This window comes from Nelusetta ayraudi, unplaced genomic scaffold (assembly GCF_046127955.1).
Source record: "Nelusetta ayraudi isolate G7.1 ecotype Tasmania unplaced genomic scaffold, CSIRO-AGI_Nayr_v1 ptg000026l, whole genome shotgun sequence".
NCBI lineage: Eukaryota > Metazoa > Chordata > Actinopteri > Tetraodontiformes > Monacanthidae > Nelusetta > Nelusetta ayraudi.
Genome location: NW_027466076.1, coordinates 2,874,052 through 2,901,775, shown reverse-complemented (window position 1 = coordinate 2,901,775; position 27,724 = coordinate 2,874,052). Strand labels below are relative to the sequence as shown.

The window sequence follows — 27,724 nt, the reverse complement described above, 5'->3', positions numbered from 1 at the left end:
TTTAGAAAACGAATTGGAACGCGACGCCACAATTTCTGCAACACAACTTAATCTCTTGTTGCGACTCATTTACGTTCAGTTTAAATCGTCTGAATCCCGAGATTTAACCCTTAACGTTGTTGCAACCTCCAATATGTTAACCAAAAAAAAGGAAGTCATTCGAATTCTGTATAAAGGGCAAGCAATCATACAATATAATGCAATCATAGTCAGAATCGTGGTGTGGTGGTGGAGTGATGCTAAGGTTTGAAATGACAGCAGCAGAATTTCAGCCATTCAACATTCACTTTAATATCATCAGTTTGTCACCGTCACTTCACAAAGATTGACAGGAAATCATATGGAGACGCGCACGCCTACACACACACACACACACACACAATGAAGTGGGCAGGGTTTTACAGTTGAAGCCTTTCTCCAGCCAGACACATATGAGCCAGGACCTCTTGAATGGAGCGGAGAAGCAAAAAGAAGAATCAAACCAATCAACTCTTCACACGGGAACATTTTAGTTTAATTTCGGAATCATGTTTTGACGATCGATCAAGATGGTTGGTCACGTTTCTCCACAGACATCACAGAAAATAAGACTTTTCCTTTGTTGGGTCAAAAAAAAAACATTCAGACACATATAAATACTTTGTAAATATCAACACAGTAACACAACATTGATAAACCTCTTAATAGGGAGCAAACGGGAAGCCATGGACTTTGCAGCATTTGACAGAATCCTGTTGGTTCTACTCACAAACGACAAGACAAGAGTCAACAGAAAAAAAGGTTCTGTGGAATGGAGCGTCCATGTATTCCCTGCTTGCTCGGCTCCACTCTGGTACCGGCTCTACCCACTGTGGGTCGGGTCGGCTCAACCGGCCACGCGGTAGTTGGCGTGGAACTCTGGCTTGATCTCGCAGACGTGTCGCAGCAGCTCGTTGAGCACAGTCTCTCGGTTGGTCCGGTAGCAGGCGTTGATGCGACCCATCCGCTCGGCCGTGTCGCGGTCCACCTCCACCGCACTGTTGCCATGGGAACCAAGGGCCTGAAGGCACAGACGTCATTTGTCACTTTTTTTTTTTTAACTGTGATTCCAGATCCCATACTTTCACACAGCCCACTTCCAGTTCTCTTGCTTTTTGGAGATTCCTGATTAAAGCCATTGCCACAGAAAAAGCCCAACACTCCAATTACAGCCTCTGGCTAAAAACTGTCTCATGTTTGGGAGGGAGGAACCAAAGTCACAAACCAGGAAGAGGCATTGGTGCCCTTTGTGACATCACAGAGGGCTGATTATGGCATGAAATGACACATCTTTTAACTCAAGTTTACCGTTCTCAATAAATGCCAGGGTGTCAGAAAAAAACACAAAGAGGTTCCACACCTTTTCTTCCTTCTTTTATAACAACTGTTAAATTACCTGTTGCTAATTAAAACACTTTGGGGCATCATTGACAGTCGATGTTTAAAAAGCAGTAAACTATTTTTTAACTCTGTAGTTTAACCCTCTCCGAAATGCGGTGGACGGCTCTTCTTCACGGACAGGTTTGCGAATTTGGCATCTTAGGTGTACAATTTTATACAAAACCTGCGCTACTACTCTGCCGTAGGGCCCCCATGCAGTAGATATTTTACGTCAACATCAATGACTGTGGTTTAATTGACGTACAGCGGCCTCCTTGGTCTTGAACTCTTTCTCCCTCTGCAGTCGATACTGTTCAATCTCTGCCTGAGCTTCTTCCTTAGCCTGTTTCAGACGCCTGTTCTTACCTGGAGAGAGAAAATAGAGAGCAAGGAACACATTACAATCAGGCTATGGACTACAAAAAAAACAAAACCAAACAAAAGTCTTTAGACGTTTGCATCAATCGACCATCAGGCTTTAGCCATCGTCAAAATTCACAGACGTTCCAGAAAAGCGCTGAACACCTGTTGATTCCTGAGAAATGGTTCCAATCCCGGTGTTTGGACTTGAAAAATGATAATGTGGTGTCAAAGCTGAAAAACTGGGGACTTCTTAATCAGTAGTTCCTCAATCCTACTCTTGCTGTCTCGATCACAAGACGTGACAGCTGACTCACAAAGATCCTCGGCGGGAGGTGACACAGATCAAAATTATATGTATATATATATATATATATATATATATATATATATTTTAAAAGGCCGCAATGTGCTTTATAAAATCCATTATTCACAACATGTTTCCGATTCCCGACGTAAAACCCCAACTTTGAGTCGTTTTGAGCGTTAAAAACGTGTGTTGCGTAAAGCATGAGCGCCCTCTAGTGGAGAGCTGGAGACGCACGGCGTTCGCACCTATAAAATAACGACTAAACTATTTGGTGTCGTGGATTTTCTTTATTCATTAATTAATCATTTTGCTTATTTTGCTTATTATCTATCATTGAAAACACTGTCTAATTGTTTTTTCCCCCTAAGTGAAGCGTGTTCAGTGTTGACAGCTGGTCGGAGTGAAAGTCACACAATTAATGTGGTTCTATCAGACGAACCTGTAACTGCTACCTGCTGAAGGAAGAATTGAAGGAAGGACATTTACAGGTATGTCTAAAGTTCAGACAGAATAATAACAATAATGATAATAATAATAATAATAATAATAATAATAATAATAATAACACAACATTCAGTTTCATACAGTTCCATTCAGCAAGAAGTCTCCCTTTCTCTTTCCAAGTCATTATGACTGACGTTTCAGATAACAGATGGCAGTAACACAAACGGCCAAAAACGCAATACCAATCGCTTTCCAACAAACGGGGACTGCGGCAAAAGCCGATGTCATCAGAAAACAACACATTTCCTGCGTATTTCTGCGCATACGATGACGTCAAAACCCGTTTAAAACACTCACATCTAGCAATGCTGCAGATTCTTACAAACAATGTGTTGTTTTTTTTGTTTTTTTTTAGCAATTGTTGCAATTTTGCTCGTATTTATTTAATTACTTTTTGCCACACAGAGCTACAAATACATCAGTATTTGAGGCAATTCCACCAGGCTGACGGGCGAGCGGGCGGCTGCGAAACACACAAGGCCGCCCCGACATACTCACGTTTGCGGGCTTCGGCCACCTTCTCAGCCGCTCTCTTCTCGGCCTGCAGCAGCTGCTGGATGCCCTGGGACTGGCTCGCCATGGTTGGAGCAGGAGAAGCTGCGGTCAGCGGCGCTGAATCGTGGGGTGAAAAAGAGCGAAGTGAAGGTCGGAGGAGCAGCAACAGCGACGGTGGAGGATTTGCCTTCTTCCTCGATGGAGTCTTCCCTAGTCAGCTGACTCTGCGTCACGACGCAGCTAGCTCACGTGACCTGGTCACGAGCACGACTGTTGCTCTTGTGCCCCCACTCCCGCCTCCGTCTAGTTCTTCTAGTTCTCTTCCTTCTCCTCCTCCTCCTCCTCCTCCTCTTCCTCTTCCTCCTCCTCCTTCTTCTTCTTCTTCTTCTTCTTCTTCTTCTTCTTCTTCTTCTTCTTCGTTTAAGGCGGTGGCAATCAACTTAATTGGTGCATTACAGCCACCTAATACGCTAGAGTGTGAAACAGAGTAACTTCCCTTTTCTCTCTTCTAATAATGATAATAATAATAATAATTATTACTCTCTAATAATAATAATAATAATAATAATAATAATAATAATAATAATAATAATAATAATAATAATAATAATAATAATACGAAAACACAGAAAAATAGCAAATACAGTTACTTACTTACTATTAATATAAATTCTTCAAGTTAAAAAGCGAATATGGACCCCGGGCCGTGGTTTGCCTATGCCTGGTATAGCCGGAACCTTCGTGTGTGCTTCTGTTTCCAGTCGGAGGCATTTCCGCGACGTCATCCATGTGTTGGAGTCCCGTCGGTGCAGTAGTTCAGTTGTGTCTCCTCGGCCCGACAACGTTGTCCTACTGTTTTGGCCGTCGTGCCGGGAATAAAAGCACCGCTTTTCGCAGGCATGCCGGGTGATGGAGGTCGGCGTGGCGGGAGCGCCCTGTTCTCCGGCTTTCGCGTGCTGGGACTCTATTCGAACCACGTGCCGCACGCTATCAGGTACCACAAGAAGCACCGGGAGTTCTACCTGGTGACAGCGGTCGGCAAGTGTTTCCACACCTACAACGTAAGAACCTTCGCTGATCCGACAGTGCGCAGTAGTAGTAGATGTAGTTGTAGTAGATATTGTAGTAGTAGTAGTAGTAGATGTTGTAGTAGTAGTAGTAGTAGACGTGGTAGTTGTAGTAGTAGTAGTAGTAGTAGTAGAAGTGTTAGTAGTAGTAGTAGTAATACAGTATAAGTGTTGGACAAAAATGTCTTAGGCATATTTGTCCCTTGGAAGCCTCCGTACATTCTGTCAACATCCATGTTTCCAAGTTAATTGGATTTTCTGTGGTGTTTGTCCAACCATCGAGCGAACGTCACCGAGCTTCAGTATGTTTATGTGTGCGTATTAACATCTCCTGATCGTCACTCATCCCATCGTCGTGTTTTCTTTTGTCTCCAGGTGAACCGGTTGGGGATCGTTGCTGTCAGTGAGTACATTTCACTGCCCTAAGTTGGGCGTAATTGTCTGGGACCATGTTTCTCAACTGGTGGGTTGCGGCTTTGTGGGCATTGTCCATTTTTTGAAAAATAATTTATATATATATATATATATATTTGTAGAGAGAATTGTGGGCATTTATTTTGCAGGACGCACAATGCAATTCAATAATGTCAATAATTGTATTGTACCGCAGCGCAATGGTTGAGAAACACCGGTGTAGTTCGTCATCGCGACTCTTTGTATTGTATTGGGTTGTGATGATGCGTGACGGTGTGGCCGTTGCCCAGGTAACAGCCTCCCAGATGACATCAGCTGTCTGGCGGCGGACAGGATGCTGGTGTTTGCGGCCGCCGGAACGGTGATCAGCGCCTTCGCCAGAAATAAAGAGGTGGGCAGGAAAAAATTTATCTTCACCAGCAAATTGCAATTTTAGAAACATCGCTTTTATTTTGCGAAAAACTGTAATTCTATAATGTGTGTGTGTGTGCGTGTCAGGTGGTGATGCAGTACCGGGAACACAAACAGGAAGTCCGTCTGCTGCTCCCGCTGGGCGACCAGTTGATCTCGGCGGACGCCGGCGGCGCTGTCATCGTGTGGGACGTGCAAGCAGGAGGTCGGGGAATCTCGCCGACTCTGAACGCGGAGCTGTCGCTGCCGCTGCCGCCGCGCCGATCCTTAAACGCCCGTCTTGGTTTTCCTTTTTCCATTTTCAGACGTTTACCTGCGGCTGCAGTTCGACCCCGCCTCCTTCGACGTGTCGGCCATGATGCACCCCAGCACCTACCTGAACAAGGTGCTGCTGGGAAGCTCCCAGGGTGCACTGCAGCTGTGGAACATCAAGACCAGGTGAGTGTGTTACCATTGATCAAATGCATTAAATAAAACAACATACTTTTATTTTTAAAGAAAGAAAAAAAAAGAAATGAGAATCGTATCTCTCTTTATTGTATCCCAGTGAAAAAATTGTAATAAAATTGTGGTTGTAAAAATTCTTCTTCTTCTATTTGTTCTCCTCAGCAAGTTGTTGTTTACCTTCCCCGGCTGGTCAGCAGGAGTCACTGTTCTGCAGCAGGTCAGTAATAATCGGTTGGTTCTCAGTCCATGCATTCACATCATCATCTATCTATATATATATATCGATCTATATATCTGTCTGTCTATCTATCTATCTATCTATCTAACTTTAAAAAACAAATGTAATTTTTTTGCAGAGCCCTGCAGTAGATGTGGTTGGCGTCGGCATGGCAACGGGCCGCATCATCATTCACAACATCCGATTGGACGAAACACTAATGAGCTTCACACAGGACTGGGGTCCAATCAGCACGCTCGCTTTCAGAACAGGTGAGCTCAGTCTCTTGCTCTCTGTCGCCCTCTGTCTTTCTCCATGATGCATTCTCAATGTCTCCCTCCCTTTCTCTCCCTTTCTCTCCCTCTGTCAGATGGTCCTCCCATCTTGGCGTCGGGGAGCCCTCAGGGCCACGTTGCCTTCTGGGATCTGGAGCGCCGCCAGGTGGTCACTCAGCAGAGACACGCACACAGGACGGCAGTGGCCGCGGCGAGCTTCCTGCACGCAGAGCCGCTGTTGATCACCAACGGAGCGGACAACGCCATCAAGGTCTGAAAAAAAAAAAGAAAAAGACAACAACAGACTGGCTGACAGGAAGAAGAACAAACTTCCTCGACGTCATTTTGGCCGTGGAATGAAATGAGAATTTATTTATGAATTTCCTTGCAGGTGTGGATATTTGACCAGGAGGCGGGTGGAGCCAGACTGCTGCGGAGTCGCCAGGGTCATAGTGCCCCGCCCGCCACCATCCATCACCATGGCATCGATGGAAAAAACATCCTCAGTGCTGGTGAGAGAGAGAGAAAGTTTAGTTGAACATTTACAAACTGCATTCAATCGAAAAAAGTGTTCATTGAATGTAACAGATACAATTCTGTTAAAAATGCAGATTTGCACACACAATTGTGTGGGAACGTTTCGCAACATAGTTCATGATGAAAAGACACTGGTGATCCCTTATCTAAATAGATTTTTTTTTTCTTTTTTTTGCCCCCTGCAGGACAGGATGGGACACTGCAGAGTTTCTCAACAGTCCACGAGCGTTTCAACAAGAGCCTGGGCCACGGTGAGTCGCCAGTAGTGGCCAGTGTGGGGATACGTTTCGAATGCAAACTGCACTGCACTGCCCTGCCCTGCCCTGCCCTGCCCTGCCCTGCCCTGCACGTCTCTCAGCCCCCTGTTTGTTTAGAGGCGACAACTCAACAATTTGGAAATTGTGTTTTCATTTTGATGATCACGGGCAAACATTTTTGACTGCATATATATACAATATATTACAATTAATCTGAGTGGTGTGGTGACCAACTTTTCACGTACTCACACTTAATTGGAGAATCAATGCAGCGGTTACTTCACCGAGACACAGAGGCGATAGTCAACCTTTACAACAACACTCTCAACAATAGCTGCGTTTCCATTACCCCTGGAATTGCACTGCTAGTCACATTGTTAAAAGGTGTAGGTGGATACATCAGTGCGGAGGATCTGAAGCGGCTCGTCTCCTCCTCCAGGGTCCATCAACAAGAAGAAGGAACGGAGGAAGAAGAAGGGGCTGTCCTACGAGGAGCTGCGTCTCCCCGCCATCGTGAGCTTCTCGTCTGGTAGGACCCCACGCACACGCACACGCACGCAGACACGCACGCACGCACGCACACACTGACTGTGCTGCTCTCCGTAGCCACGGCCCGTCAGTCTGACTGGGACGGTATCGTGGCATGCCATCGCGGCCGCCTGGCGGCGAGCACCTGGAACTACCAGCGGTGCACCATGGGAGGTCACCACCTGCGGCCGCACGTCTGTCGCAAGGACGCTGTTGCCACGGTAACTATCGCGCGCACACACACACACACACACACACACACACACACACACACACACACACAAAGTAATCTGTGTAAATACTGATGATACGGATAACCAGCTTTTACTCTTATTATGATGGATGCACCGATACCAATACCAGTATCAGGTATCGGTACCGATACCAGGGTTGGGTACTCCACTCATAAAATATGTGCCGATACCACGACACCAATGCCAGTACTGGTTATCAGCCCACCTTTGTTCGCAGGCTGTGGACATCACTTCTTGCGGCAACTTTGCCGTGATTGGCTCGTCGTTCGGCCGCGTCGACGTCTACAACATGCAGTCCGGTATTCACCGCGGTTGCTACGGTGACGAGGAGAAAGGTGCGTCGGTGGTGCACGCTTGTCGTTAGTGTTTGGGTTTTTTTGTGTGTGTGTTTTTTGTTTTGATTGCGCAATCGACAGCGCAGTGAGATGGACAGACAGACAGAACGACAGGGAGAGAGTGAATAACAAGCAACGACAATAATGCCTGTGTTTGTGTGTCAATTGTAGATATAGCATAAATAGATAATAATAATGAAAATAGATACTACAATTAGTATACTAGTATACCAAACTACAATTATCAGAAAGAGACAATGGTAAATAGAAAAAAAGAATAATTAAGAAAGAAGGGTGGGGCAATATGAAAAGGAGGTACAAAAAAACATAGCGCCCCCTGCCCTTCCTTCCTTCATTCCTTCCCTCCCTCTTTCCTTCCTTCTTGTCCCGCAGCTCACAGCGGCACCGTCAGAGGCGTCGCCGTCGACAGCCTGAACCAGCTGACGTTCAGCACCGCCTCTGACCAGCTGCTCAAGTTCTGGCGCTTCAAGACCAAGAAGCTGGAGGAGCAGCTGAAGCTCACGGCGGCGCCGGCCAGCATGCTGCTCCACAGAGACAGGTAGCTAGGTGGCTAACGGCTAGCGCCACGCTACACCAGACTTGGACCGTAACAAATGAGTTGCTGCCCATCGCTGCACAGACGAGCTAGATGGCTAACTTTTTTCTTTTTTGCCTTTTGTTTTATTTCCAGCGGGATGCTGGCGCTAGCGCTCGACGACTTTTCCCTGCTGGTCGTCGACACAGAAACGAGACGAGTTGTCAGGAAATTTGCAGGTCACCACGGCAACATCAATGGCATGGTGAGTCTCGGCTCACACGCCGTCCACCCAGCAGCTCACTCTATTGATCCCCTGGAGATCTATCTATCAATCTGTTGATCTATCCATCTATCTATCAATCGATCTATCAATAGCTATCTGTCCAAGTCCACCCTCACCCAACCTGGGGTGTTTTTTGGACTCAATGGGCTTTTTTTTGTGGCTGCAGTACCTCAAGTGGCCACTGAGGAAAAAGAAATCGTTGCGCCGTCATATTGCCATGTACCATAGTCCGTCATCCAGTTGTTCTAACACATCCACATGGTTTTCCGTCCTCTCTGGCCAGACGTTCAGCCCTGACGGCCGCTGGCTGACCACTGCTGGGATGGACTGCACCATTCGCACCTGGGACCTCCCCTCCGGAAGCCTGGTGGACTGCTTCCTGGTCGGCGCTGCGCCCGTTAGCGTGTCCATGTCGCCCACCGGCGACTTCCTGGTCACGTCTCACGTTGACAGTTTGGGAATTTACCTCTGGTTCGAAAAACCTTTTTTTTTTCTCCCAATACATAAAGTGATACTGAGCCCTGTTTTGTTTTCCAGTATGGCAGCAATGCGCTTCAGTAAGAACCACTGTTGTATATAACATGAAGAGAGAGAGAAAAAAATAGTAATAATAATCACAAGTCGCTGTCAGCCAATCACAGCACGGCCCTCTCTTCTTCCCCCTTAGGACCAATAAAAGTCTGTGCGCACCTGTGGGGCTCCGCCCCCTGCCAGCGGACTACCAGCCAACAGTGGAGACGCTGCCGGGTGTCGTCGGTTCCGACCCGTCCGAGCAGGAAGACGCAATGGAGGAGGCGGACGACAGCGACGAGTTCAAGTCAGCTGATCAGCTGGGGGCGGAGCTCGTCACTCTCTCCCTGCTGCCGGAGTCTCGCTGGAAGAGCCTGCTGCACCTGGACATCATCAAGGTGAGACACACACACACACACAAAGAATGTAACCATCTTTCACTACTGATACCAGTGTTGAGTACTCTACTCAACACTGGTATCTCTTACTGGTAACTCTGCTTAGATTAATTAAATGTTTTTTGATACTTGCTGTTTGCAGAAGAGGAATAAGCCTGTGGCGCCCCCTACTGCCCCGGCTGCTGCACCTTTCTTCCTGCCAACAGTTCCTGGTCTCACTCCTCACTTCCTGCCGCCTGAAAATTCTGAGAAAGAAACACAGGTACAGCATTTTAAAAAAAAAAATATGTATGTAAATATATTTGTTTAATATTCCATTTTTTAAAATATTTTTCAAAAGAAGTGAAAAGGGGATGAATAGATAAAAGGTGATGTTAGTAGATGTAAAGAATCTGCAAAGTTGCATCCATGAAACATTGTGAGATTATTTTCGGCCTCCTGCATGTTCAGGAAAACAGCTGTGGTGACATAGTTTCCTCACACTAACATGATGTTTGCTGTTGCAGTCCAAGCTGCTGACTTGGGGCTCGTTGTCCCAGAGGTCCAAGTTCAGCTCTGCGCTGGAGTCGGCTCTTCAGTCCGGATTGTGTAACTACTTGTTTTTTCCTTTGTCTCTCTCTCTCTCTCTCTCTCTCTCTGTTGCATGTCGGATTCCTACAGTTCATTTGTTCACTAACAGACTTGTTTTGTTCTGATGTGCAGTCGAGCAGCCGCTGCACCTCCTGAAGGAATCTGGGCCGTCGGCGATCTCGGTGGAGCTCACCAACCTGGCGCCGGAGGGGGGCGGGTCCAGCGATCTCCTGCTTGCATTTGTCCGCATGATTGACAGCATGCTGGACAGTGGGCGGGACTTTGACCTGGCTCACGCCTACCTTGCGCTCTTCTTGAAGGTTGGCCCCCCCGGATAAGAATCTCGCGGAGAGGAGAAGAACCCGTCCAAGTCTTTCCCGCTGACCTTTGACCTTTTTTGTCTTTTTTCCAGCTCCACCTCCGCTTGCTGTCCAAGGACGCCGAGGTCATGGCCGCTTTGGTCGGCCTATCGTCCCGCCTGGAGGCAGGGTGGACGGAGCTGCGGGCCTCGATGGATCAGTCACTCTGCCTGTTGGCGTACGCTAAGAGCGCACTGCTGTGACAGCCCACATGCTTTTTTGTATCATTTTCTTTTTGTATTTTTATTAAAGTTTGTTGCCGAGTTGAACAGTTTTTTTCCTGGATGTGTTTTCTTTTTTTGCCCCAAAACCAAATCAAAGATATACAGATGTACTTTATTGATCCAAACTTTGGAAACTACACTGTTGCAGCACTGAAAAAACAGTACAAGACAACAAACTAGGCTGATAATGTTGAAAACTTTTATTTAAAAAAAAAAAAAAAAACAACAACACAAACAAAACTCTGGTCAGGAAATGAACACGATGGCGTAGCAGCAGCTGCGTGACCTCACTCAGACATCCAGAGTTTGAAGGTTCGGTCGTAGGAGCTGGTGGCGATCAGCTTGCCGTCGGGCGAGATGTCCACGCCCATCACCTGAGAACCAAAGATAGACAGGTTAGTGTTTTATTGTCATTGCACAAAAACATAAAACGAAAATGATGGCAGTAAGCTTACCTTCCCCTCGTGTCCGGCGAGAGTCTTGAGCGGCATCCAGCCTGGGTGGCTCCACACCTTGGCTGTGTTGTCGTACGCTCCCGTCAACAGGAAGTGGCCGTCGGTGGCTGCACAAGGTACAAGAGGAAGGAAGGAAAGAAGGAAGTAGAGTGTTGAAATAACTGAGGCAGCTTCCAAAAGTGACCTTTGACCTTTAAAAGAAACCAAAGCAAAAGGAGTCCATTACGTTGGAAGCGGACGGTGGACAGCAGGTTCTGGTGGGAGGGGACTGTGTACAGACACTTCCTGTTTCTCAACTCCCAAACTTTACAGGTGTTATCGCCGCTTCCCGTGGCTAAGTGATACCTGTATGAACAACAACAACAACACATATTTTCAGTGAATACATCAAATAAAACAAATACTGTACCAGTCAGGATAAAAAATAAATACATAAAAACTGAAATGGGTGAGGGACGTTTTCTTGGGGTTGCGTGTGTGTGTGTGTGTGTGTGTGTTTTCTTTTGCTGCTCTGTGATTGGCTGCTGACCCATTGGGCGAGAAGTTCAAGGTGTAGATCTCCTTCAGGTGTCCTTCCAAGAAGACAACGCAGCGGCCCGTCCGAAGGTCCCACACCCGGCCAAAGGCATCCAGCCCTCTGATTGGACGGGAGCCCCGGCGAGGAAAAGACATGAGAGGAAACAATTCAGTTAATTTTTGCAACCACTAGAGGGCCCACGGGGCTAGCGTTGCCTTTTCGGCAACTGTTTTACTTTTACCTTCAGCATTATCATTGTGTCAAGCTGCCATTTTACAGTTTTTAGTACTTTTAGTCACGTTCATTTTTGGTTTAATCTTGTCAAGTTTTAGTCCAAGACTAAAAGTCTGAGCTTTTTAAGTCTTATTGCAGTCAAAATCATCCGTGACAATTTTATTTTAGTTTTGGTCACATTCATTTTCGTTGCATCTCATTTTATCGTCACGCGATAAAGTCTCCGTTGACGAAGATATTTCACCGTAGTTTCTCGGCGATAAACGCGACACGCGATGCTGCGGCGTGAACGTTACCCTGTGGCAGCCAGCGAGCCGTCGGGGTGGAAGTGGATGTCGTGGACTCCTTTACTGTGACCTTCCTGATGGAGAATCTCCTCCTGGACCTCCAGGTCCCACAGGCGCCACGAGTTGTCATAGCTGCACGCAGACAGAGACACATTTGGCGTTAAACTTCCATTTTGAGTTAACCAATGGTTGACTTTTTCCTTCCTTTTTTACTCTAAAAATTGCTTATATTCTTTCTTTCTTTTTAGTTCATGTGTCAACACATTTCTCCTGGAAACGTATCTTAACAATCTATCTATCTATCTATCTATCTATATGTTGCTGTAGTTTTGTAAATGTCCCCATTGTGGGATAAATAAAGGCATTCTAATCCTAATTGTTTCATCGTGAATCAGGAAGTCTACATTGCAGTGGAGGAATGGGGTCCTACCAGGTCGTCCCCAGAAACCTTCCAGAGGGATGCCAGGCCACTCGGGACACTCGCTCATCGTGGCCCTCGATGTCCGCCACCGGTTCGTCGCTATGGCAACCAGAGGGAGAATGAATGAAGTTGCGACCCAAATTCATCCCGCAAAAATAAAAAACGCCAGCCCCACATTCACACTGTTCCCCCCTCGTCTCCTACCTCTCCAGGTTCCACAGCTTGACCGAGCCGTCGGCGGCGCACGAGGCCAGGCTGACGTCGGCCAGCTCCAGAGAGACGCCGGCCTGTGGACGGAAGACTATCGCCCCCACGTTGGTGTTGTGACCTTTAGGCAATTGCGGCGCGGGGTTGAAGGGAGAGAAGAGGATGATCGGCTTCAGTGAATACTTTATTGAGGGTTCCCTCAGGGAAATTGGTTTTCCAGACACAACACAACACCACAGAAAAGGTATGATAAAGTGCAGACAGTTATAAGAGTACAAACATAGAATATTAAAAATTAAAATATGTATATACATTTATATATGTATAAAGTGTATCGACGTCTGACATCCAGAAACGTACTGTCGAAAACAATGAATTTTACTTGGCAACGTAACAATTTAAAGCTCCACCCACCTCTGAGAGTGCGAATCAGACTGCAGTCGGGGACAGACCATAGTTTACACAGGCCACTCCTACAGGGCAGAGGCAAGCAAAGTTAGCTGATTAGCATTAGCTTTCATCATAAAACAAGAACACTGTTTACCAGGCTAGTGTGTGTGTGTGCGTGCGTGTGTGTGTGTGTGTGTGTGTGTGTGTGTGTGTGTGTGTGTGTGTGTGTGTGTGTGTGTGTTGCTTTCAGAAAGGTCAGCTTCATGTTGCAAATAATAAACACAACAACATCATTTTTTTTTTACATCACAAGCCAATAGCACGGCAACACTGCAGTAGGAAAAAGGTTGGTACCAGGATGCGGTGGCCAGCATTTTGGAGTCAGGGCTGAAGTGGCAGAAGCTGATCGGTCGATCGTCACCGATCTGACTGCAGAAGTTGTTGAGATTCTAGAGAAAAGTCAAAAGAAAAAGTCGATCTTGCAGTGAAATTCTCGGGTTCGTCGGTTGTTTTATTCTGACAATGAAGAAATTCAGTCTCACCCTCAGGCTCTTGTGCAGCTCTTGCTGTTTGATCACCATGGTTGAATCAGCAACTTCCTTCTGTGCCCGAGCAGCCTCCAGTCGCCTCATTGCCCTAATGGTCCAATCAAATGAGGGGCCAGTCAGAACTCTCTCGAGTCTAATGTCCCATGTTAGTTGTGCTTATGCATAAAACACCATTCAATGCAAACACCTGCAAAAACGCAATTGTACTTTGTCGAAATGTTAGAAATATCGCATTTATTAGCAAAAAACTGTACTGGAAACGCAGTTTGTGATGATGGCAAATTGGGTTTCTGCGAATGGTTTGCTTGAACACTGACTTACCGGGGCAGAGAGTATTTGGCCAACCAGATCCGAGCCTCCTTCAGGGAGGCGGAGCCTTCGTGGTACCATGTCTGGTGGCACTGTAAGATCCAAGAAACAGAGCAACGTGAGTGGGTCTCAACTGCTGATGTGAACAGATGATGTTGCTGATGTGAACAGATGTTCTGGTCCAACAGAAGTGAGGACTTCAGAGAGTGTGTGTGTGTGTGTGTGTGTGTGTGTGTGCTGACCTCATCCTGTGACCTCTTGGCCCTCTCTTCATCTCTCCTGGACTTCTTCAGAGCATCGGGTCCGACCACAGACAAAATGTTTCGCAGTCTGACGTCACAAAGACAGAGAACAGAGGTCAGCGTGGTGGCCTCTACTAAGAAGACGGAGACACTGCGTGTGATCAGCAGACGCACCTCTCACGGCGGTCAGCTGGTCCCTCTCCAAACAATGTGATTGGTTCGCCGAGCGCCCGGAGTCCGGCCTTCACCTCGGCGTCGTCGGTAGAGACCGTGATCTGCCGCGCTCGCCGCCTCCGCTCGAAGGCGGCAAGCGCCTCCTGCTGCCGCTCATTGACTCGCTCCTCAAGGTCCAGAGTCTCTCCTGCAGCACGGCATCATGGAAAACGTCAAACTCACAGAGGAAAACGAGCAGAACACGCAGAGATGCATCTGTGGCACAGACCTGAAGAGATGTTAATGTTTCCCGCCTCGATTCCAGCTTTCACCGCATCACTTCCTGTTGTCTTGATGCTCATCCCCTCTGAGCTCAGGCGCTCCCGTTCTTTTTCCTCCAGGCTTCCATAGAAAAGGCGACCCCTTTTCACGGCCGGAGCCGTATCCTCGTCGTCTGACATTGTTATACTGCTCCCTGAGGCTGCTGGGAAATTTGCAATAAGAGAGAAACAGACAAATGACAGAAAATAACGCTATTGATTATGTATTGGCGTAAATTTTATTGACGCACAAAGCATTTTAATTTTGAATATTGTCATACTGAGAGGCCCAAATCCAGTTGCATCAATAGATTACAGAATTGGTAATTGGAAGAACAGACAAACTCTGCAAAGACCCGGACAATTTACAGTGATTTTACAACACAAATGTTTAAATAATTAGGGCGTATAAACAACGTCAAGTTATAGCATAATTTTGAATCACAACGTTGATAGATAGGAACAGAATTCGTTTTAATTGCGAGGGAGCAGTGGAAATGAATGAAAAGAACAGAAAACGCGGCACACAACGCTAGCATTAGCATTAGCAGTAGGCTGAAAGTCACAAAAACACAGCACACCTCTGCGTCACTTATTACTTCATGCACAATCGAAAATACGTGGATAAAACTTGGTGAATACCGGAGAAACGAATAGAAAACAAAAGCCAATATTCTCTTAAAATTTCAAACTTACACGTGAACAGTGACGAAGACGCAGCGGCCCACCGGATGTAAACACGTCCTCAACTTCCGGGTCAAAGGCGTAAGTTGTTCCGGGGTGGACGAGGCGCCAGCAGAACTACTACACAAGAGACGAAAAGCACGCCAGACTATTCATCACGGATAGGTAATCACGGTTTGCGCCGTCGTGGACAGGTGAGATTCGGATACTCACCATTTCCGGTGTTGAAAGAATCGTTTGCGTGTTGTCTTGGATTCAGTCAGAGTCTACAGTACTGTCACAGATTTTCCCCTCTTCATTTCCCTCTCGCATTCAGAGTTGGTTAATGAGTTTAAAATGCTTTGTAATCGTCTTTTCTGCTTGGGTTACTGTCCACCTTGGGTTGTTTTTTTATTTTCAAATGTGGAGATGTGTTGCGACTCGAAGAAACGTTTGTGCGCAACTTCATTCTCGTCTAAATTAGCCCGTTGGCCCATTGGACATTCGTTCGTGTCGTTAGTTTTAAACAGATATGACGTGGGAAGGTGTGAATGTGTGTATGAAGCCCAACTGGTTGGCAATTGGAGGAAACGATAACTCGTACCATCAGTTTAGCCCACACTTTTTGACAGGGGGGGTGATACGGAGTCAAATACAAGCAGTGTAATTTATATTTCAGCCCACTATAGCAAGAAAGCAAAGCGGCAAACTGACCTCTGAGACTGTTTTAATGCTCACAATTGTACACGAGAAAGAAAAGGCCACAGCATTCGTGACAGGTGTTGTGATGTTTTAAGAAAGCAGCAAAAATAATAAGCAATAACGTTGATGTGCATCAATCGGTGAGAGCCTTGCTGATGTATTTTTTTGCTCCTTCTTGGTGAAGCGGACACGATGCTGAGGAGGAAGCCGACGCGTCTGGAGCTGAAGATCGATGACACGGAGGAGTTTGAGAGCGTCAAGAAGGAGCTGGAGGTCGGTGTCACCACAACAACAGCCGCAACAAAATTCTGTGTTACCACAGTATTTTTTTCCTCGCACAAGTATCCGTACTTTTACTTAAGTACAGAATGTGAATACATTGCCAATACTCTCTTCTTCTTCTTTTTTAATCAAAGGCAAAAAAGCGTCAGCGTGAGGAGGCGGAGTCCGGAGGCGGTGTGGGAGGGGCTTCTGTCATCGGCGTCGACATGATGGGAGGCGGAGCCACCGCCTCGGCTTCCTCCTCCTCGTCGACGTCGAGAACGGAGCTAATCAACGAGCGGATTGGCTACAAGCCGCATCCCAAACCTGCCACACTGCCGACACTGTTTGGAAGTTTACAGTTTTAAGAAAAAGCCTGTTTCTGTTTTGTTTTTTTCCACCCCTTGTCAAAATGTAAAGTTGTTGTATTTTTCTGTACAGTTCCAGTAAAGTTGATTTGAACACTTTAATCACTTTTCATTTGGTTTTTATGTGACGCTGCAGACCCGACAATTTCACGCTATTCACATTCAAACACGTAAAAAACGTAAAAATGAGTCATATCGTCACGTCAAGTCTATTGGCTTATGATTTATTATCATAGTAAACACTACAATACTAATTTTTTACAGGCTTTAGACAAATATAAAAGTCAAACGTATGATTAGTGTTCAGACGCACAAATAACAAAGAAAGACTCAAGAGGAACACTGTAGAAACATCTTCCATCTATTTACAGTAACAGTAGACAGCGATCTGACGTCATCATTTGGCTCCATCCTCTCACTGTCCAGGAAGTAACGTTCACCAATCAGAACTCACCATCCATTTACATATTTACTTTCCCCCGCCCCATCTCAATTGTAGTTAATATATATTTAAATTAAACTTTTTTTTTTCTGTTAGACATTTTAAGTGGTCCAACTTAATTCAGGAGACACGACAACTGAGGAAAATTTGCGTCGTCAAGTTTTTTCATTGCAGTGGTTTTCAGGCCACCTGATTGATTGATTTGCACTTAAAACAAAATGAAAAGAAAAAGATGGGCAGTGGAGTGAAGGTTGCCTTTAGGTTTGGCTCACTGGTTGGCTTGTTGCGTTGCATAGCAAAAATACTTGAGAGGAACTGCATTGTTCGGTGGGAGCGGTGTGGTCGTGGTGAGGGTTTATTGCTGGTGATTCAGGACGACGCGATGTCGCCGCAGTCGGTCAGCCACAAAAAAAAAGTAAGCCGACAAAAACAAAAAACAAAAAAAAACAACGATTAAAAAAAATAAGAATGTAATAAATAAAGTAAAAATAGAGACTGGAAACCAAGTCGCGTGTTTGTGGTAGTGTTAAAAACAAGCTTAACAGGAAAAACATGTAGTGTTCAGGCTGTGGTCTTGACTGAAAGAAGTGGCACGGTGTGTGTGCGTTTGTGTGTGTGTGTGCGCGTGCACGTGAGGCAGCCTTTAGCAGTGCAGGTTTGTATGTCTATCTGTGGGCAGTTTTTAGTGTTTCCTCCCTCTAGTCAGTCTCAGATGTGGTCAAAATAACTCCAACTGAACACACACTTCCATCGGCAATCGCCCAGCTGGTCAACGTGGAAACAAAAGACACTGATTAAATAGATTCAATTATTTAATCTAGATTAAAGAGGGTTGGCTACAGTCAGTGAACTCCAATGCAGGTGGGGTTCCTGGCGCTCCCTGGCTTTAGAGTCTGAGTCTGACTTTCACTGGCTGCATCCTGGAGGACAGTCGCATGTTAGCAGCAGCAGCAGCAGCATCTGCCTAGCTTAGCTTAGCACGGGGACCGTTTTTGTGGTGTCCTGATGAAACGTTTGACATGTCTTAGTGTTGCGGTACGGACGCGTATTACATTCACTGGATAAAAAAAAAAAATGTAGGCACCTTATCTTAGAAAGAAAAGATCTCAGAATTATGAGAAAGGACTTTGGAATTCGCTCTCTTTCTGCAGAAGCAGTTGAATCAACACAGGATGCTTCATGGATAAAAATGTATGATTTTTTTTTTAATCCAGCGAATGCAATACGTTTCCGTATTGTGGAACTGCGCGGAAAAAAAAGGTGCGGTGGTGGATCAACACGCAAGGAAGCTTTGGTCTCTGACATATGTGCACATTTCCTGGGTTTAGTGTTAACCAAACAAATATTTGGTGCTTTAACAAAAAACAAAAAAACAAAAACATAATCAACCAAAAAACATATTTCCATTAAAAAACAAAAAAACAAAACAACAAAACCAGATCTAAGAGGATGTAGCTCTTGAGAACAGGCCTACATTGACCACGCCGCTGACCTTTGGTCTTCTCCCCCCCTCCAGTGCTGGTCGAGTCCTCGGTTCACCCACGGGGGGGGGAGGAGGCAAATACTGAAGGTTGGAAGTGCGTCGTGCGACGACAGTCGTGGCGAAAACCTCGGGCCGCAAGCCTCACTCACTTCTTCTTGACGGCAGCGAGGTCCCGCTGCAGCTCGGAGAACTTGGGCCGCTCCTCGGGGTTGTACTGCCAGCAGCGCTGCATCACCTTGTACACGTCCTCCGGGCAACGCTGTGGGCACGCCATCCTGTAACCTGGAGGCGGGGAGGGTTCATTTCCTTCAGCTCATTTGGGAAGCCAGGGGCAAAAATATAAATTTTCATCGGCATCAATTTTTTTCTTCATTTTGTACCTTTCTCCACCTGCTCTCGGGCCTGCTGATTGGTCATCCCCGGGTAAGGACACACCCCTAGGCTGAACGTCTCCCAAAGTAGAATCCCGTAGCTCCACACGTCGCTCTCCGAGCTGTAGCGTCCTGCAGTGGGCCAATCACAGCACAACGAGACACCGGATGGACGTGAGAGACCAATCGTGGGGCAGCCCGATGGCGGAGGCAATTTTATTTTCTCGTTTTTCATCACAACGCCGCGGGTGCACTCACCGTAGTTGAGGGCCTCCGGGGCAGTCCATTTGATGGGAATCTGCTTGAGTCCGGACGAGGAGTAAATGCCGTCGTCCTCCTGCCGACTCATCCCAAAGTCGCTGATCTTCAGCACGCTGTTGTCTCCCACCAGGCAGTTCCTCGCCGCCAGGTCCCTGATTGGACGGTCAGAGGGAAAAAAGTTAAAACTGGCGATCGACATAGAATCTCACCTGTGGCAAATGGATCTGAGATAAACCCTCAACACTCTCTGACTGGCACAAGACCAAATTCAATCTTTTGCCTATACGTACTGGGCTAAACATAAATAAAATGGAAATATTTTCTGATATACAGACTCCATTCTGTGATTATGGGACCTAGGGTGTCTATTCTGGAGGACACTTCCTAAACCATGGAATGATGTTTGAATCTGTAAGGGTGCCTTCATTGTCTATTGTCTGTATCTAAAAAGGGAAGAAAATACACATATACACATATATGTATTCAATAAAAAAGTGTAAAATAACTCAAACCAGTTTTATATTTTAAATGATCTAGAATAGCCACCCTTCATATGACATATATAGAACTTTACATATTTAGGCTATATTTATCTCACCTGTGGATGCAGTTCTTGCTCTCTAGGTACGCCATGCCGGCGGCGGCGTCGACGGAGAAGCGGACGAGCTGCTTCGTCTTCAGCTCGTCCTTCTTCTTCCTAAGGAAGGACAGGAAGTCTCCGCCTGACGAGACGCAGGAGGAGGAAGAGTTTTCACGAGTACGAGGAGAGTACTCAACCCTGGTATCGGCACCGATATCTAATATTGCTATCGGTATTGATACTCTGAAATTGGTATCGGTGCCGATACTCGAAACTGGTATCGGTACCGATACTCAATACTGGTATCGGTACCGATACTGGTATAGATACATGTACAAAAGTACATGTAAAGCAGAGTTTGTTTCTTTCCTCAAAAACTTTTTTGGTCCACCCACCGGGAACCAGCTCCATGACGATGTAGATGGGCTGCCGCTGCGTACATACACCGATGAGCTTCACAATGTTTGGGTGGTCGTACTGTTTCAGGATCCTACAGACAGACAGACAGTCAGAGGCAGCAGCCAATTGCACACATTGTTGCTGATTTGTGGACAGTAGGTGGCGCCTGACCTGGCCTCTGACAGGAACCTGATCTTCAGCTCTGGCGGTAAATCTTCTTTACACGTTTTGACGGCCACCGCCATTTTGTCGCGCTGCAGGGTTCCTTTGAACACCTCGCCAAAGTTGCCCTGGTTGACGTGGGGGTAGGGGAGTGGGAGGGATGGAAAAGCACCCGTCAATGAAAATGTTGTTTTGTGTTTTCCTCTCTTTTAAACAACGCGTACGTGAAGCAGAAGCAGCTTCTTGGGACTGGGCTCTAAACCAGGAAGAAGAAGAAGCAGGAAACGGGATACAGGAAGTGAGCTCACCTTCCCCAGCAGCTCCCCCAGTGCCACGTCCTCGTGGTTCAGGATCCACTTCTTGTCCTGCAGGATGGAAGGAAGAAGGAAAGAAAGAAAGAAAGAAAGAAAGAAAGAAAGAAAGAAAAGGATGTCAGAGCCTCATTTCCTCTGGGTTTGCAGCGTCGGCAGTGACGTCAAATGAAAAAAGGTGGCGGTTGACCTTGACGACAGGGTTGAGAAGGATGACTCCAGACTTCTTGGTGATGACCTGCTTGCTGGAGAAGTGATGCTCGATGAGCTGAGGGATGGTGGAGAAGCCCGTCCCCTCGAAGCGGTACTGACTCTAGCCAGAGGTCAACGAGGTCAACAAGGTTAACTTTGACAGTGCAAAAGATATCGAGACGCAGACGAAAAATGTAACGCTGCTCTTGTGTGTGCGTGTGTGTGTGTGTGCATGTGTGCACATACGTCTGCCAGCTGGATGATAAAGTGTCTCCTCTGCTCGTCAGAGAACACCGACAGGACGTACTCCCCCGGCTTGCCGTGGCTCTCCCGCACCAGGAAGTCTCCCTGCTGCCGCAGCAGCTCCTGGGCTTCCGTGCGAGGGATGGCGCCGTGGTACCACTCCTGCTCTGGCAGGGGGCGCTCAGACGTGGGAATCACGTCAAAAAATTGCTGCGGCGCAGAAACACACAGTTCAAAAGTTCAGATGAAGCCCTGACCAGCAGCGGCAGCGACGTACACATAAACATCAACAGATCATCCCAATCTGGAAGTGAATTGGATTTGTGAAGCGGCGCAGCCCGGGTCGCCGGGTGGGACGGATACCGATGTGGAAGAACCCAGCATGGATTTGGGAGAGCGAATCATTCCAGCCAGAGAGTGACGCAGAGTGTCGAAGCGAGATGTCTTCTCCTTCGTCTTGTCCTGATGAGACACACACACACACACACAGACAGAGAGACGCATACATACACAAACACAAGGTTAGAAAACCCATCCTCAATCATATCAGAACAGAATTTGTGACCTTGACTTGGCAAATCAACGGGTTATTTACAGTGGAGCTGACGGAGCGAGTGTCGTCCTCGTAGGGCAGCGCGGGAGGGGGTGGAGGCGGTGGCGGCGAAGCGGCGGTGGCCATCTTGGCGTCCAGCAGGGCCTTCTGGGAGGCGAGGCGGGCCTCGGAGCTGCGCAGCGATTGGACGGCGTGGTGGAGCTCGAGGAGGGAGAGCTTCTGGCTGAGCAGCAGGACGCAGCTGGGAGGTCGAGGGGAAGGAGGTCAAACATTCGCTTGCCTCTCAATTCTCAACTTGCATTTATCAATTTATTTATTCATTAATTCATTCCTTTAGTTATTTATTAATTTATCTATCTGATTATGTATCTATTTATTTTACATTTATTCATGCATTTATTTTTTTCCCCTTGGACTCACTCGCTCTTCCTCTCGGTGCTCTGCTGACTGGTCTGGATCTTGGCGTGGAGGTCGTCGGCCAGCGCTTCCTTGGTCTGGAGGTTCTGCCGAGTGAGGCTCAGCTCCTCCGTCGCAGAAGACAACCTGCAGACAGACAGGCAGGCAGGCAGGCAGGCAGGCAGACAGACGTGAAAAATAAATAAATAAATATGTACAATGCCAGTTGAGGCGGCATGGCTCGATGCAGACGGGGAAGAAAGTTAAAGTTAGGTGTGGGAGAGGAGAAGCTCTTGTGAGCGTGAGGTGAGCAGCGGCAGTGACGTGAGCGTGTTCCCTCACATGGCCTGCAGGCTGTCGGCCGTCAGCGTGTTCCACAGGATGTCGTTGGCCGGGAGGTTGTCCGTCTCCTCCAGCAGCGACGTGTCGAAGTCCACACTGGCCTCAGGGCTCTCCGGAGACCTGTGGTGGTGGTGGTGGGGGGACGGATGGACAAACAGGACTGTCAGGCAGGCAGACAAACGGACAGACAGACTGACACAGAGGTGGAGAGAAAGACGGACAGACAGACAGAGATGGAGAGACAGACGGATGGACAGACAGATAGATTGATGGACGGACGGCCAGATAGTCAGACAGACAGGTAGACGGACAGATGGACAGACAGTGAGATAGACAGACATAGAGATGGAGAGACAAACGGATGGACGGAAAGACAGATGGAGAGACGGACGGACAGGCAGACAGACAAATGGATGGATGGATAATCAGACAGACAGAGGGACGGACGGACATGCAGACGGACAGAAGGACAGACCGCCACAACATGGACTGTGTGTTTGGGCGGGGAGGGAAACCGTGCGGCGACGGCGACGGCGCCCCCTGCTGACCTGTAGGCGTCGATGAACTGCTGGTACTCGGCCAGCGGGTCGATCTGCTGGACGGCGGCCGAGATCTCCTGGTGGACCCGGACCACCTCCTCCGTCAGCAGGCTGCTGATCTCGCAGTACTCCTCCAGGATGCTCTTCCTGCGGAGGAGAGAGGGAGGGAGGGTAGGGGTTACACTGGGGGACGGAGGGTAGTGGGTGGAGTCAGGCGAGCGGGCGGGCGACTCACAGGGCGAGCGTCATGTCCTCCTGCATCCTCTGCAGCGAGTCGAGCAGCGCCGGCGCGGCGCGGCCCCTGTGCTCCTCCTGCTGCGTGCGGGCGCCGCACACCGCCACCACGTACTGGTTGTGCAGGTTGTGCAGCTTGGCTGTGGCCTTGTCGTAGCGTTCGCGGGCGCGCTCCGCCTCCCGGCCCTTGGCCACCGCCTCGCGGTACTTCTCCTTGGCGGCGTTGGCGTCGCGGCTCAGCTGGCGGTACGCCGCCTTCAGCTTGTCCAGGTCGCTCCGGGTCACCTGGCGACGACAGTGGCAACAAGCACAGCAACATGGTCACGGTCCGAGGGCGGTGTTGTAGTCAAGACCAGCGGTCCCCAACCTTTTCAGCACCACGGCCTGGTTTAATGTGAGACAATATTTACACGGACCGGCACAAACGTTGACGGTTTGGGAGTCGTTTTTCAAAATAAAATTGTTCAGACTCAGATAATGAATGAAAAAGGATTAATTTAACGGAAGTTAATTATTCTTTCTGTCCGAATGACCCACGGACCGGCACCGGACGGCGGCTCGGTGGTTGGGGACCTCTGGTCAAGACCGCACCAACCAAGAGCAAGACATTATAAAGACTATAAAGAGTATCGAGACCGAGACAAGGCCAAGACATTTATAATTCGAGGCCAAGACAAGACAAAGACTTTATACATCAAAGAAATATAACAACAAAACAGAAAAAATTATACACTGGCACACTAGGTCACATGTGTCAAACTCTGGCCCACCTCTGGTCGAGTTGAATGAAATCTCAATATGCAGTGGGCAGTGGAACAACTAATGGTTCCCGTTTGTGAAGACTGTTGACTGAGATTAAGGATGAGACTAAATAGATCCGAGTACTGAGCCTGGTCTGGAGTCAGGTTCACTCCACACATTAAATCTCCAACTTACACCACAACATATCCCACTTTGTAGCAACCGCATCACGGATAAGTTGAGCCAGGATAACCAAGGCATCCTGTTGAAAATGTGTGAGGAAGGGCGAGTGTGGTGTAGCGTTGGTGCCGACCTTGTGGTTGTGACTCTCCAGCTGCTGGTGAAGACTCTGGTAGCTCTTCTTCACCTGCTGCTTGTCCCGGGTCAGCGTGGCCAGGCGGTGCAGAGGACCAGAGTTCAGGTCATCGGCGTGGCTCCTCATCACGCGGCCCAACGCCTCCGTCTGACGGACCACCTGAGACCACGACTGAGACACACACACACACACACACACACACACACACACACACACACACACACACACACACACACACACACACACACACAGTTGGTTGTGTTTTCTAGGTCTTTTTCTAAACACAACAACAAGGAGTCGGCAGATCGATCAGTCTCACTGTTTTCACTGAAGCTCTCGCAACCATACAACCCGAACTGGATATATTGAAAACATTGATGTAATTTCTCATTTAAATACACAACCGAAAATAATAGTAACAATCATAATAATAGTAATAATAATAGTCTGCTCAATATACTACATTCCCTCCCCGTGTAGACACAAATCAATGGCAAAAGAAATGCTCTTAGATATAATATTGTACAAGGAAAAACTGTACAACAAGTGTATGTTGCATCTTATTTCTATACAGGTATACTCAGGAAGTGTCAGATTTTATTTTATTTGTTTATACCATACTTTTATCTGTCATTATACTTTAGTTTAGCTCTTTGCTTGCCTTTTATTACACTGGGTCCCTCGTCAAGCAGCTAGAAACGTAAATTTCTCCTGGAGATCAGTAATGTATCAATCTATATCTATATCTATATCTATATCTATCTCTATCTATCTACAGTCCATGCAACTACTCTCTCTAAGTTATGCAGGGCTTGTTGAAGGCGGAGCTCGGCTCACCTTGCTCACAGTGCTGACATAATCGGCGGCTTCCTGCTTCTCCGTCTGCTGAGTCATGCCGAGCAGCAGAGTGGCGTACTCCTTGTCGCTCTTCACCCGCAGCGTCATGAAGCGCTTCACCGTCTCCAGCAACTGCATAGTGACAAGTGCAGGTCAATGTAGGAGCCAGACAGTGGTTGTTGTTTTTTTGGGGTTTTTTTTGCCATCGACTGTCCTCAATTCTATTTGTTTGGTCTCGTCGGGGGTTTTGTGGTCACGTGGTGAGTCAGTGTTTCTCAACAGGTGGGTCGCGACCGAAAAGTGGGTCGCGATATACATATATATATATATATATATATATATATATATATACATACAACATATATATATATATTGAGAAAGAAAATGTTGGGAATTTATTTTGCAGGACACACAATTAAATTCAATAACTTCAATAGTTTATTGACTAGACATGACTGAAAGTGGGTGGGCTGGCGTTTTTACTTTGTTGGAATAATTTTGAGTGCAGTGGAATAAATTGGGGTCGTGACTTCATCAAAAGGACAGGGAGACTCCACCAGTTGAGAACGATAATTGGTTAACATGCCATAAGGGCCATAAGTTACATTAGGGCCGGATCACCGGCACCGCGGTACGCTGATTAAAGATGTTTTAAAGTCAATGTTTTTTAGGGTTGTACCTTTAACTCCCAGTCCTGCAGCTTCAGTAATCCCTCATGGGAATTCCTCAGATCCCGACCAAACCCCATCCTCGATCACTCACTCACTCACTCTCACTCTCTCTCTCTCTCTCTCTCTCTCTCTCTCTCTCTCTCACACACACACTCACACACCCACCCACGCACACACACACTTTAACAACAGGGGCGATGAAGGGAAGATTGCATGGTCCTCTGCGGAGACAGAAAGAAGGACAGGACATCAGAAGATGAAGACCGAGGGCAGGTGTAGCTTCTGAAACTGATGCTGTCGATACACCAAGCTGCTTGCTGACACGCACTGCTTCTACTACAGCATCTGCTCTATAACTTACATGGTTTTTGCTGAGCAAAAAGTCAAAATGCATGTGCGGCCGATGCTTAAAACTGAACAGAGATGAACAGAAGTTGTCAGAAGAACCCATTGGTTTCCAAAAGCCCATGCCACGGTTTAAAATCTATCTACTATCTTTCACACCTGCGTCTGAAAATAGCTCTGTGCAGGTTGATGCAAATGTTTGTAAATATATATATTTTTCATACATTTAGAAGTAAAAAAAAACAACATAGTTATTGACTGTAAACCCAAACATGACTTTTTACCCTGCAAAAACTGCAAAAAATAAAATAAACCGACACTACCAGTCAAAGGTTTGGACAAACCTTCTCATGCAATTTGTTTTTTAACTTTGCAACTTTGTACATTCCATATAGATACTGAAGACATCAAATGTATGAGCAAGATATGTGTAATTATGCAGCAAAGAAACACACGTTAAATAACTCTAAATATGCTTTTAATGAAAGGTGGCTATTTTTTGAAGAATTTAAATATAAAACGTGTTTTACACGTTTATTGTTTCCTACATGTGTGTTCATTCGTAGTTTTGAAGCCTTCAGTGAGAAACTGCATTGTCAATAGTCATGAGAATGAAAGAAAAGACATTCAATTCATAGGATGTGTCCAAACTTTTGACTCGTAGTGTATACATACAATGATTATTTAGATGTCAAAGTGGCCCAATCCTGTCAGTCACTGTCAAAACGTGACGTTTCCTTCTTCAAAAAAAACCAAACACCTCCAAACTCTTTTCCGCCCATGTTTTCCAAACCTTAAGTGCAGAGTATCAAAGGGTACCTTCCGTCTTTTTAACTATTTATTCTCAAACAAATCACCGTCAAACCCTTAGAAATTCCACCATAACTGGTTGAGAGAGAGAGAGAGAGACGGGAAAACGGAAGCTAGGCAAACGGCGACAGTCTGTTCCCATGAAAACAAATGCGAGAGCCGAGCTAGCAGCCGGCTAACAGGATAACGGCAGAAGTTTCCACTGGAATTTGGGGGAAAAGTGATGCCAAGAGGCGAGGGACAACAACAAAAACTCCGTCAAAACAGCTCATGAGACAGATGCTCACACGTCGGACGGGCACAGTCGGATTGCTCCCCACCTCGAACGTGTGCTTTTTGCGGCATTTTTTGTTCCCGGTAAATAAAGAAAAGCTCAAGACAGCAGCGGAGCAGAGGAGGAGTGGGGTTAGTCGGGAGGAGCTTCGCCGTTTGTCGACTTGTCCCGGGCCCTTTCCCTTTCCCCCCTCCCGAGTCCAACGCACCGTAAAGCGGCTGAAGTCGGCGGCAGACTCGCTGTCCGGTCACCGCGGTCCTCTGTCGAACTTGGCAGGGCTCATGACCTCTTATTCCCCGTGTTTTTCCGCGCTGCTTCCCCGGCTACTCCTCCTGTCGTCAGGAATACTCGGCTAGGCGGCTAACGGCTAACAGGGAGGGGCTTCCGTGGGAAACGGAAAGGGGGGCAACGTAGACATGGGAGTGGGGCGGGGGGCACCGAATAAAAAACGAGC

General features: G+C 47.1%; 5 protein-coding genes and 1 long non-coding RNA gene across 9 annotated transcripts; 2 read left to right on the top strand and 4 right to left on the bottom strand.

Annotated features, from left to right (window-relative positions):
- Positions 1-266: 266 nt before the first annotated feature.
- Positions 267-3,302, bottom strand: atp6v1g1 (ATPase H+ transporting V1 subunit G1). The gene is made up of 3 exons (XM_076029020.1): positions 3,071-3,302; positions 1,664-1,764; positions 267-1,039 (listed from the first exon to the last, which is right to left on the bottom strand). Exons 1-3 carry the CDS (start codon positions 3,150-3,152, stop codon positions 866-868), a joined length of 357 nt encoding a protein of 118 aa, XP_075885135.1. The 5' UTR covers positions 3,153-3,302; the 3' UTR covers positions 267-865.
- A 517-nt stretch (positions 3,303-3,819) lies between these two features.
- Positions 3,820-10,736, top strand: wdr36 (WD repeat domain 36). Its single transcript, XM_076029012.1, has 21 exons — positions 3,820-4,128; positions 4,510-4,537; positions 4,839-4,939; positions 5,047-5,164; positions 5,265-5,397; positions 5,569-5,623; positions 5,763-5,895; positions 5,994-6,169; positions 6,290-6,410; positions 6,621-6,686; positions 7,132-7,221; positions 7,299-7,441; positions 7,692-7,809; positions 8,203-8,368; positions 8,501-8,609; positions 8,914-9,101; positions 9,298-9,538; positions 9,681-9,800; positions 10,045-10,126; positions 10,241-10,428; positions 10,521-10,736. The coding sequence occupies exons 1-21, from the start codon at positions 3,967-3,969 to the stop codon at positions 10,668-10,670; spliced, it is 2,688 nt and encodes an 895-aa protein (XP_075885127.1). The 5' UTR covers positions 3,820-3,966; the 3' UTR covers positions 10,671-10,736.
- Positions 4,785-5,708, bottom strand: LOC142890171 (uncharacterized). Its single transcript, XR_012927050.1, has 3 exons — positions 5,584-5,708; positions 5,062-5,377; positions 4,785-4,920 (listed from the first exon to the last, which is right to left on the bottom strand). It is a non-coding gene; the product is annotated as an uncharacterized LOC142890171 (long non-coding RNA).
- Positions 10,737-10,900: 164 nt separating the features above from the next.
- prpf4 (pre-mRNA splicing tri-snRNP complex factor PRPF4) lies at positions 10,901-15,605 on the bottom strand. 2 transcript variants are annotated; one of them, XM_076029015.1, is made up of 15 exons: positions 15,471-15,605; positions 14,744-14,938; positions 14,476-14,662; positions 14,302-14,389; positions 14,072-14,151; positions 13,745-13,838; positions 13,557-13,651; positions 13,227-13,285; positions 12,810-12,933; positions 12,615-12,704; positions 12,194-12,316; positions 11,676-11,783; positions 11,373-11,491; positions 11,147-11,253; positions 10,901-11,065 (listed from the first exon to the last, which is right to left on the bottom strand). In XM_076029015.1, the coding sequence occupies exons 2-15, from the start codon at positions 14,913-14,915 to the stop codon at positions 10,979-10,981; spliced, it is 1,533 nt and encodes a 510-aa protein (XP_075885130.1). In that variant the 5' UTR covers positions 14,916-14,938; positions 15,471-15,605; the 3' UTR covers positions 10,901-10,978. The 2 variants fall into 2 exon arrangements, with proteins under 2 accessions (XP_075885130.1, XP_075885131.1); XM_076029016.1 differs by having other exon boundaries at positions 14,744-14,935; positions 15,471-15,592.
- cdc26 (cell division cycle 26 homolog) lies at positions 15,503-16,870 on the top strand. Of its 2 annotated transcripts, none has more exons than XM_076029018.1 (3): positions 15,503-15,623; positions 16,324-16,412; positions 16,556-16,870. In XM_076029018.1, exons 2-3 carry the CDS (start codon positions 16,332-16,334, stop codon positions 16,766-16,768), a joined length of 294 nt encoding a protein of 97 aa, XP_075885133.1. In that variant the 5' UTR covers positions 15,503-15,623; positions 16,324-16,331; the 3' UTR covers positions 16,769-16,870. The 2 variants fall into 2 exon arrangements, with proteins under 2 accessions (XP_075885133.1, XP_075885132.1); XM_076029017.1 differs by having other exon boundaries at positions 15,513-15,652.
- A 96-nt stretch (positions 16,871-16,966) lies between these two features.
- fer (fer (fps/fes related) tyrosine kinase) lies at positions 16,967-27,656 on the bottom strand. 2 transcript variants are annotated; one of them, XM_076029013.1, is made up of 19 exons: positions 27,479-27,656; positions 25,850-26,062; positions 25,171-25,302; positions 24,331-24,504; positions 23,278-23,561; positions 23,052-23,189; positions 22,504-22,623; positions 22,186-22,308; positions 21,808-22,006; positions 21,576-21,674; positions 21,216-21,422; positions 20,968-21,090; positions 20,775-20,831; positions 20,476-20,594; positions 20,301-20,395; positions 19,924-20,047; positions 19,323-19,477; positions 19,074-19,196; positions 16,967-18,975 (listed from the first exon to the last, which is right to left on the bottom strand). In XM_076029013.1, the coding sequence occupies exons 2-19, from the start codon at positions 25,916-25,918 to the stop codon at positions 18,839-18,841; spliced, it is 2,478 nt and encodes an 825-aa protein (XP_075885128.1). In that variant the 5' UTR covers positions 25,919-26,062; positions 27,479-27,656; the 3' UTR covers positions 16,967-18,838. The 2 variants fall into 2 exon arrangements, with proteins under 2 accessions (XP_075885128.1, XP_075885129.1); XM_076029014.1 differs by lacking the exon at positions 27,479-27,656 and adding an exon at positions 27,317-27,449.
- Between the last annotated feature and the right edge of the window lie 68 nt (positions 27,657-27,724).

Bases quoted from the DNA above. Each gene is read 5' to 3' on its own strand.
- wdr36 (XM_076029012.1), top strand. From the start codon at position 3,967: ATGCCGGGTGATGGAGGTCGGCGTGGCGGGAGCGCCCTGTTCTCCGGC. The intron at 5,398-5,568 runs GTGAGTGTGTTA...TGTTCTCCTCAG, and splicing joins CTGTGGAACATCAAGACCAG to CAAGTTGTTGTTTACCTTCC. The intron at 10,127-10,240 runs GTAACTACTTGT...TCTGATGTGCAG, and splicing joins GGCTCTTCAGTCCGGATTGT to TCGAGCAGCCGCTGCACCTC.
- atp6v1g1 (XM_076029020.1), bottom strand. From the start codon at position 3,152: ATGGCGAGCCAGTCCCAGGGCATCCAGCAGCTGCTGCAGGCCGAGAAG. The intron at 1,765-3,070 runs GTGAGTATGTCG...TTCTCTCTCCAG, and splicing joins GGTGGCCGAAGCCCGCAAAC to GTAAGAACAGGCGTCTGAAA. The intron at 1,040-1,663 runs GTACGTCAATTA...CTGTGCCTTCAG, and splicing joins TCAAGACCAAGGAGGCCGCT to GCCCTTGGTTCCCATGGCAA.
- prpf4 (XM_076029015.1), bottom strand. From the start codon at position 14,915: ATGTCAGACGACGAGGATACGGCTCCGGCCGTGAAAAGGGGTCGCCTT. The intron at 12,317-12,614 runs GTAGGACCCCAT...GTCTGCGTGCAG, and splicing joins AGGTTTCTGGGGACGACCTG to CTATGACAACTCGTGGCGCC. The intron at 11,492-11,675 runs GTCAGCAGCCAA...TTGTTCATACAG, and splicing joins TTGAACTTCTCGCCCAATGG to GTATCACTTAGCCACGGGAA.
- fer (XM_076029013.1), bottom strand. From the start codon at position 25,918: ATGGGGTTTGGTCGGGATCTGAGGAATTCCCATGAGGGATTACTGAAG. The intron at 23,562-24,330 runs GTCGGCACCAAC...TGTCGTCGCCAG, and splicing joins TGGAGAGTCACAACCACAAG to GTGACCCGGAGCGACCTGGA. The intron at 23,190-23,277 runs GTGAGTCGCCCG...TCTCCTCCGCAG, and splicing joins GAGGACATGACGCTCGCCCT to GAAGAGCATCCTGGAGGAGT.
- cdc26 (XM_076029018.1), top strand. From the start codon at position 16,332: ATGCTGAGGAGGAAGCCGACGCGTCTGGAGCTGAAGATCGATGACACG. The intron at 16,413-16,555 runs GTCGGTGTCACC...TTTTAATCAAAG, and splicing joins GCGTCAAGAAGGAGCTGGAG to GCAAAAAAGCGTCAGCGTGA.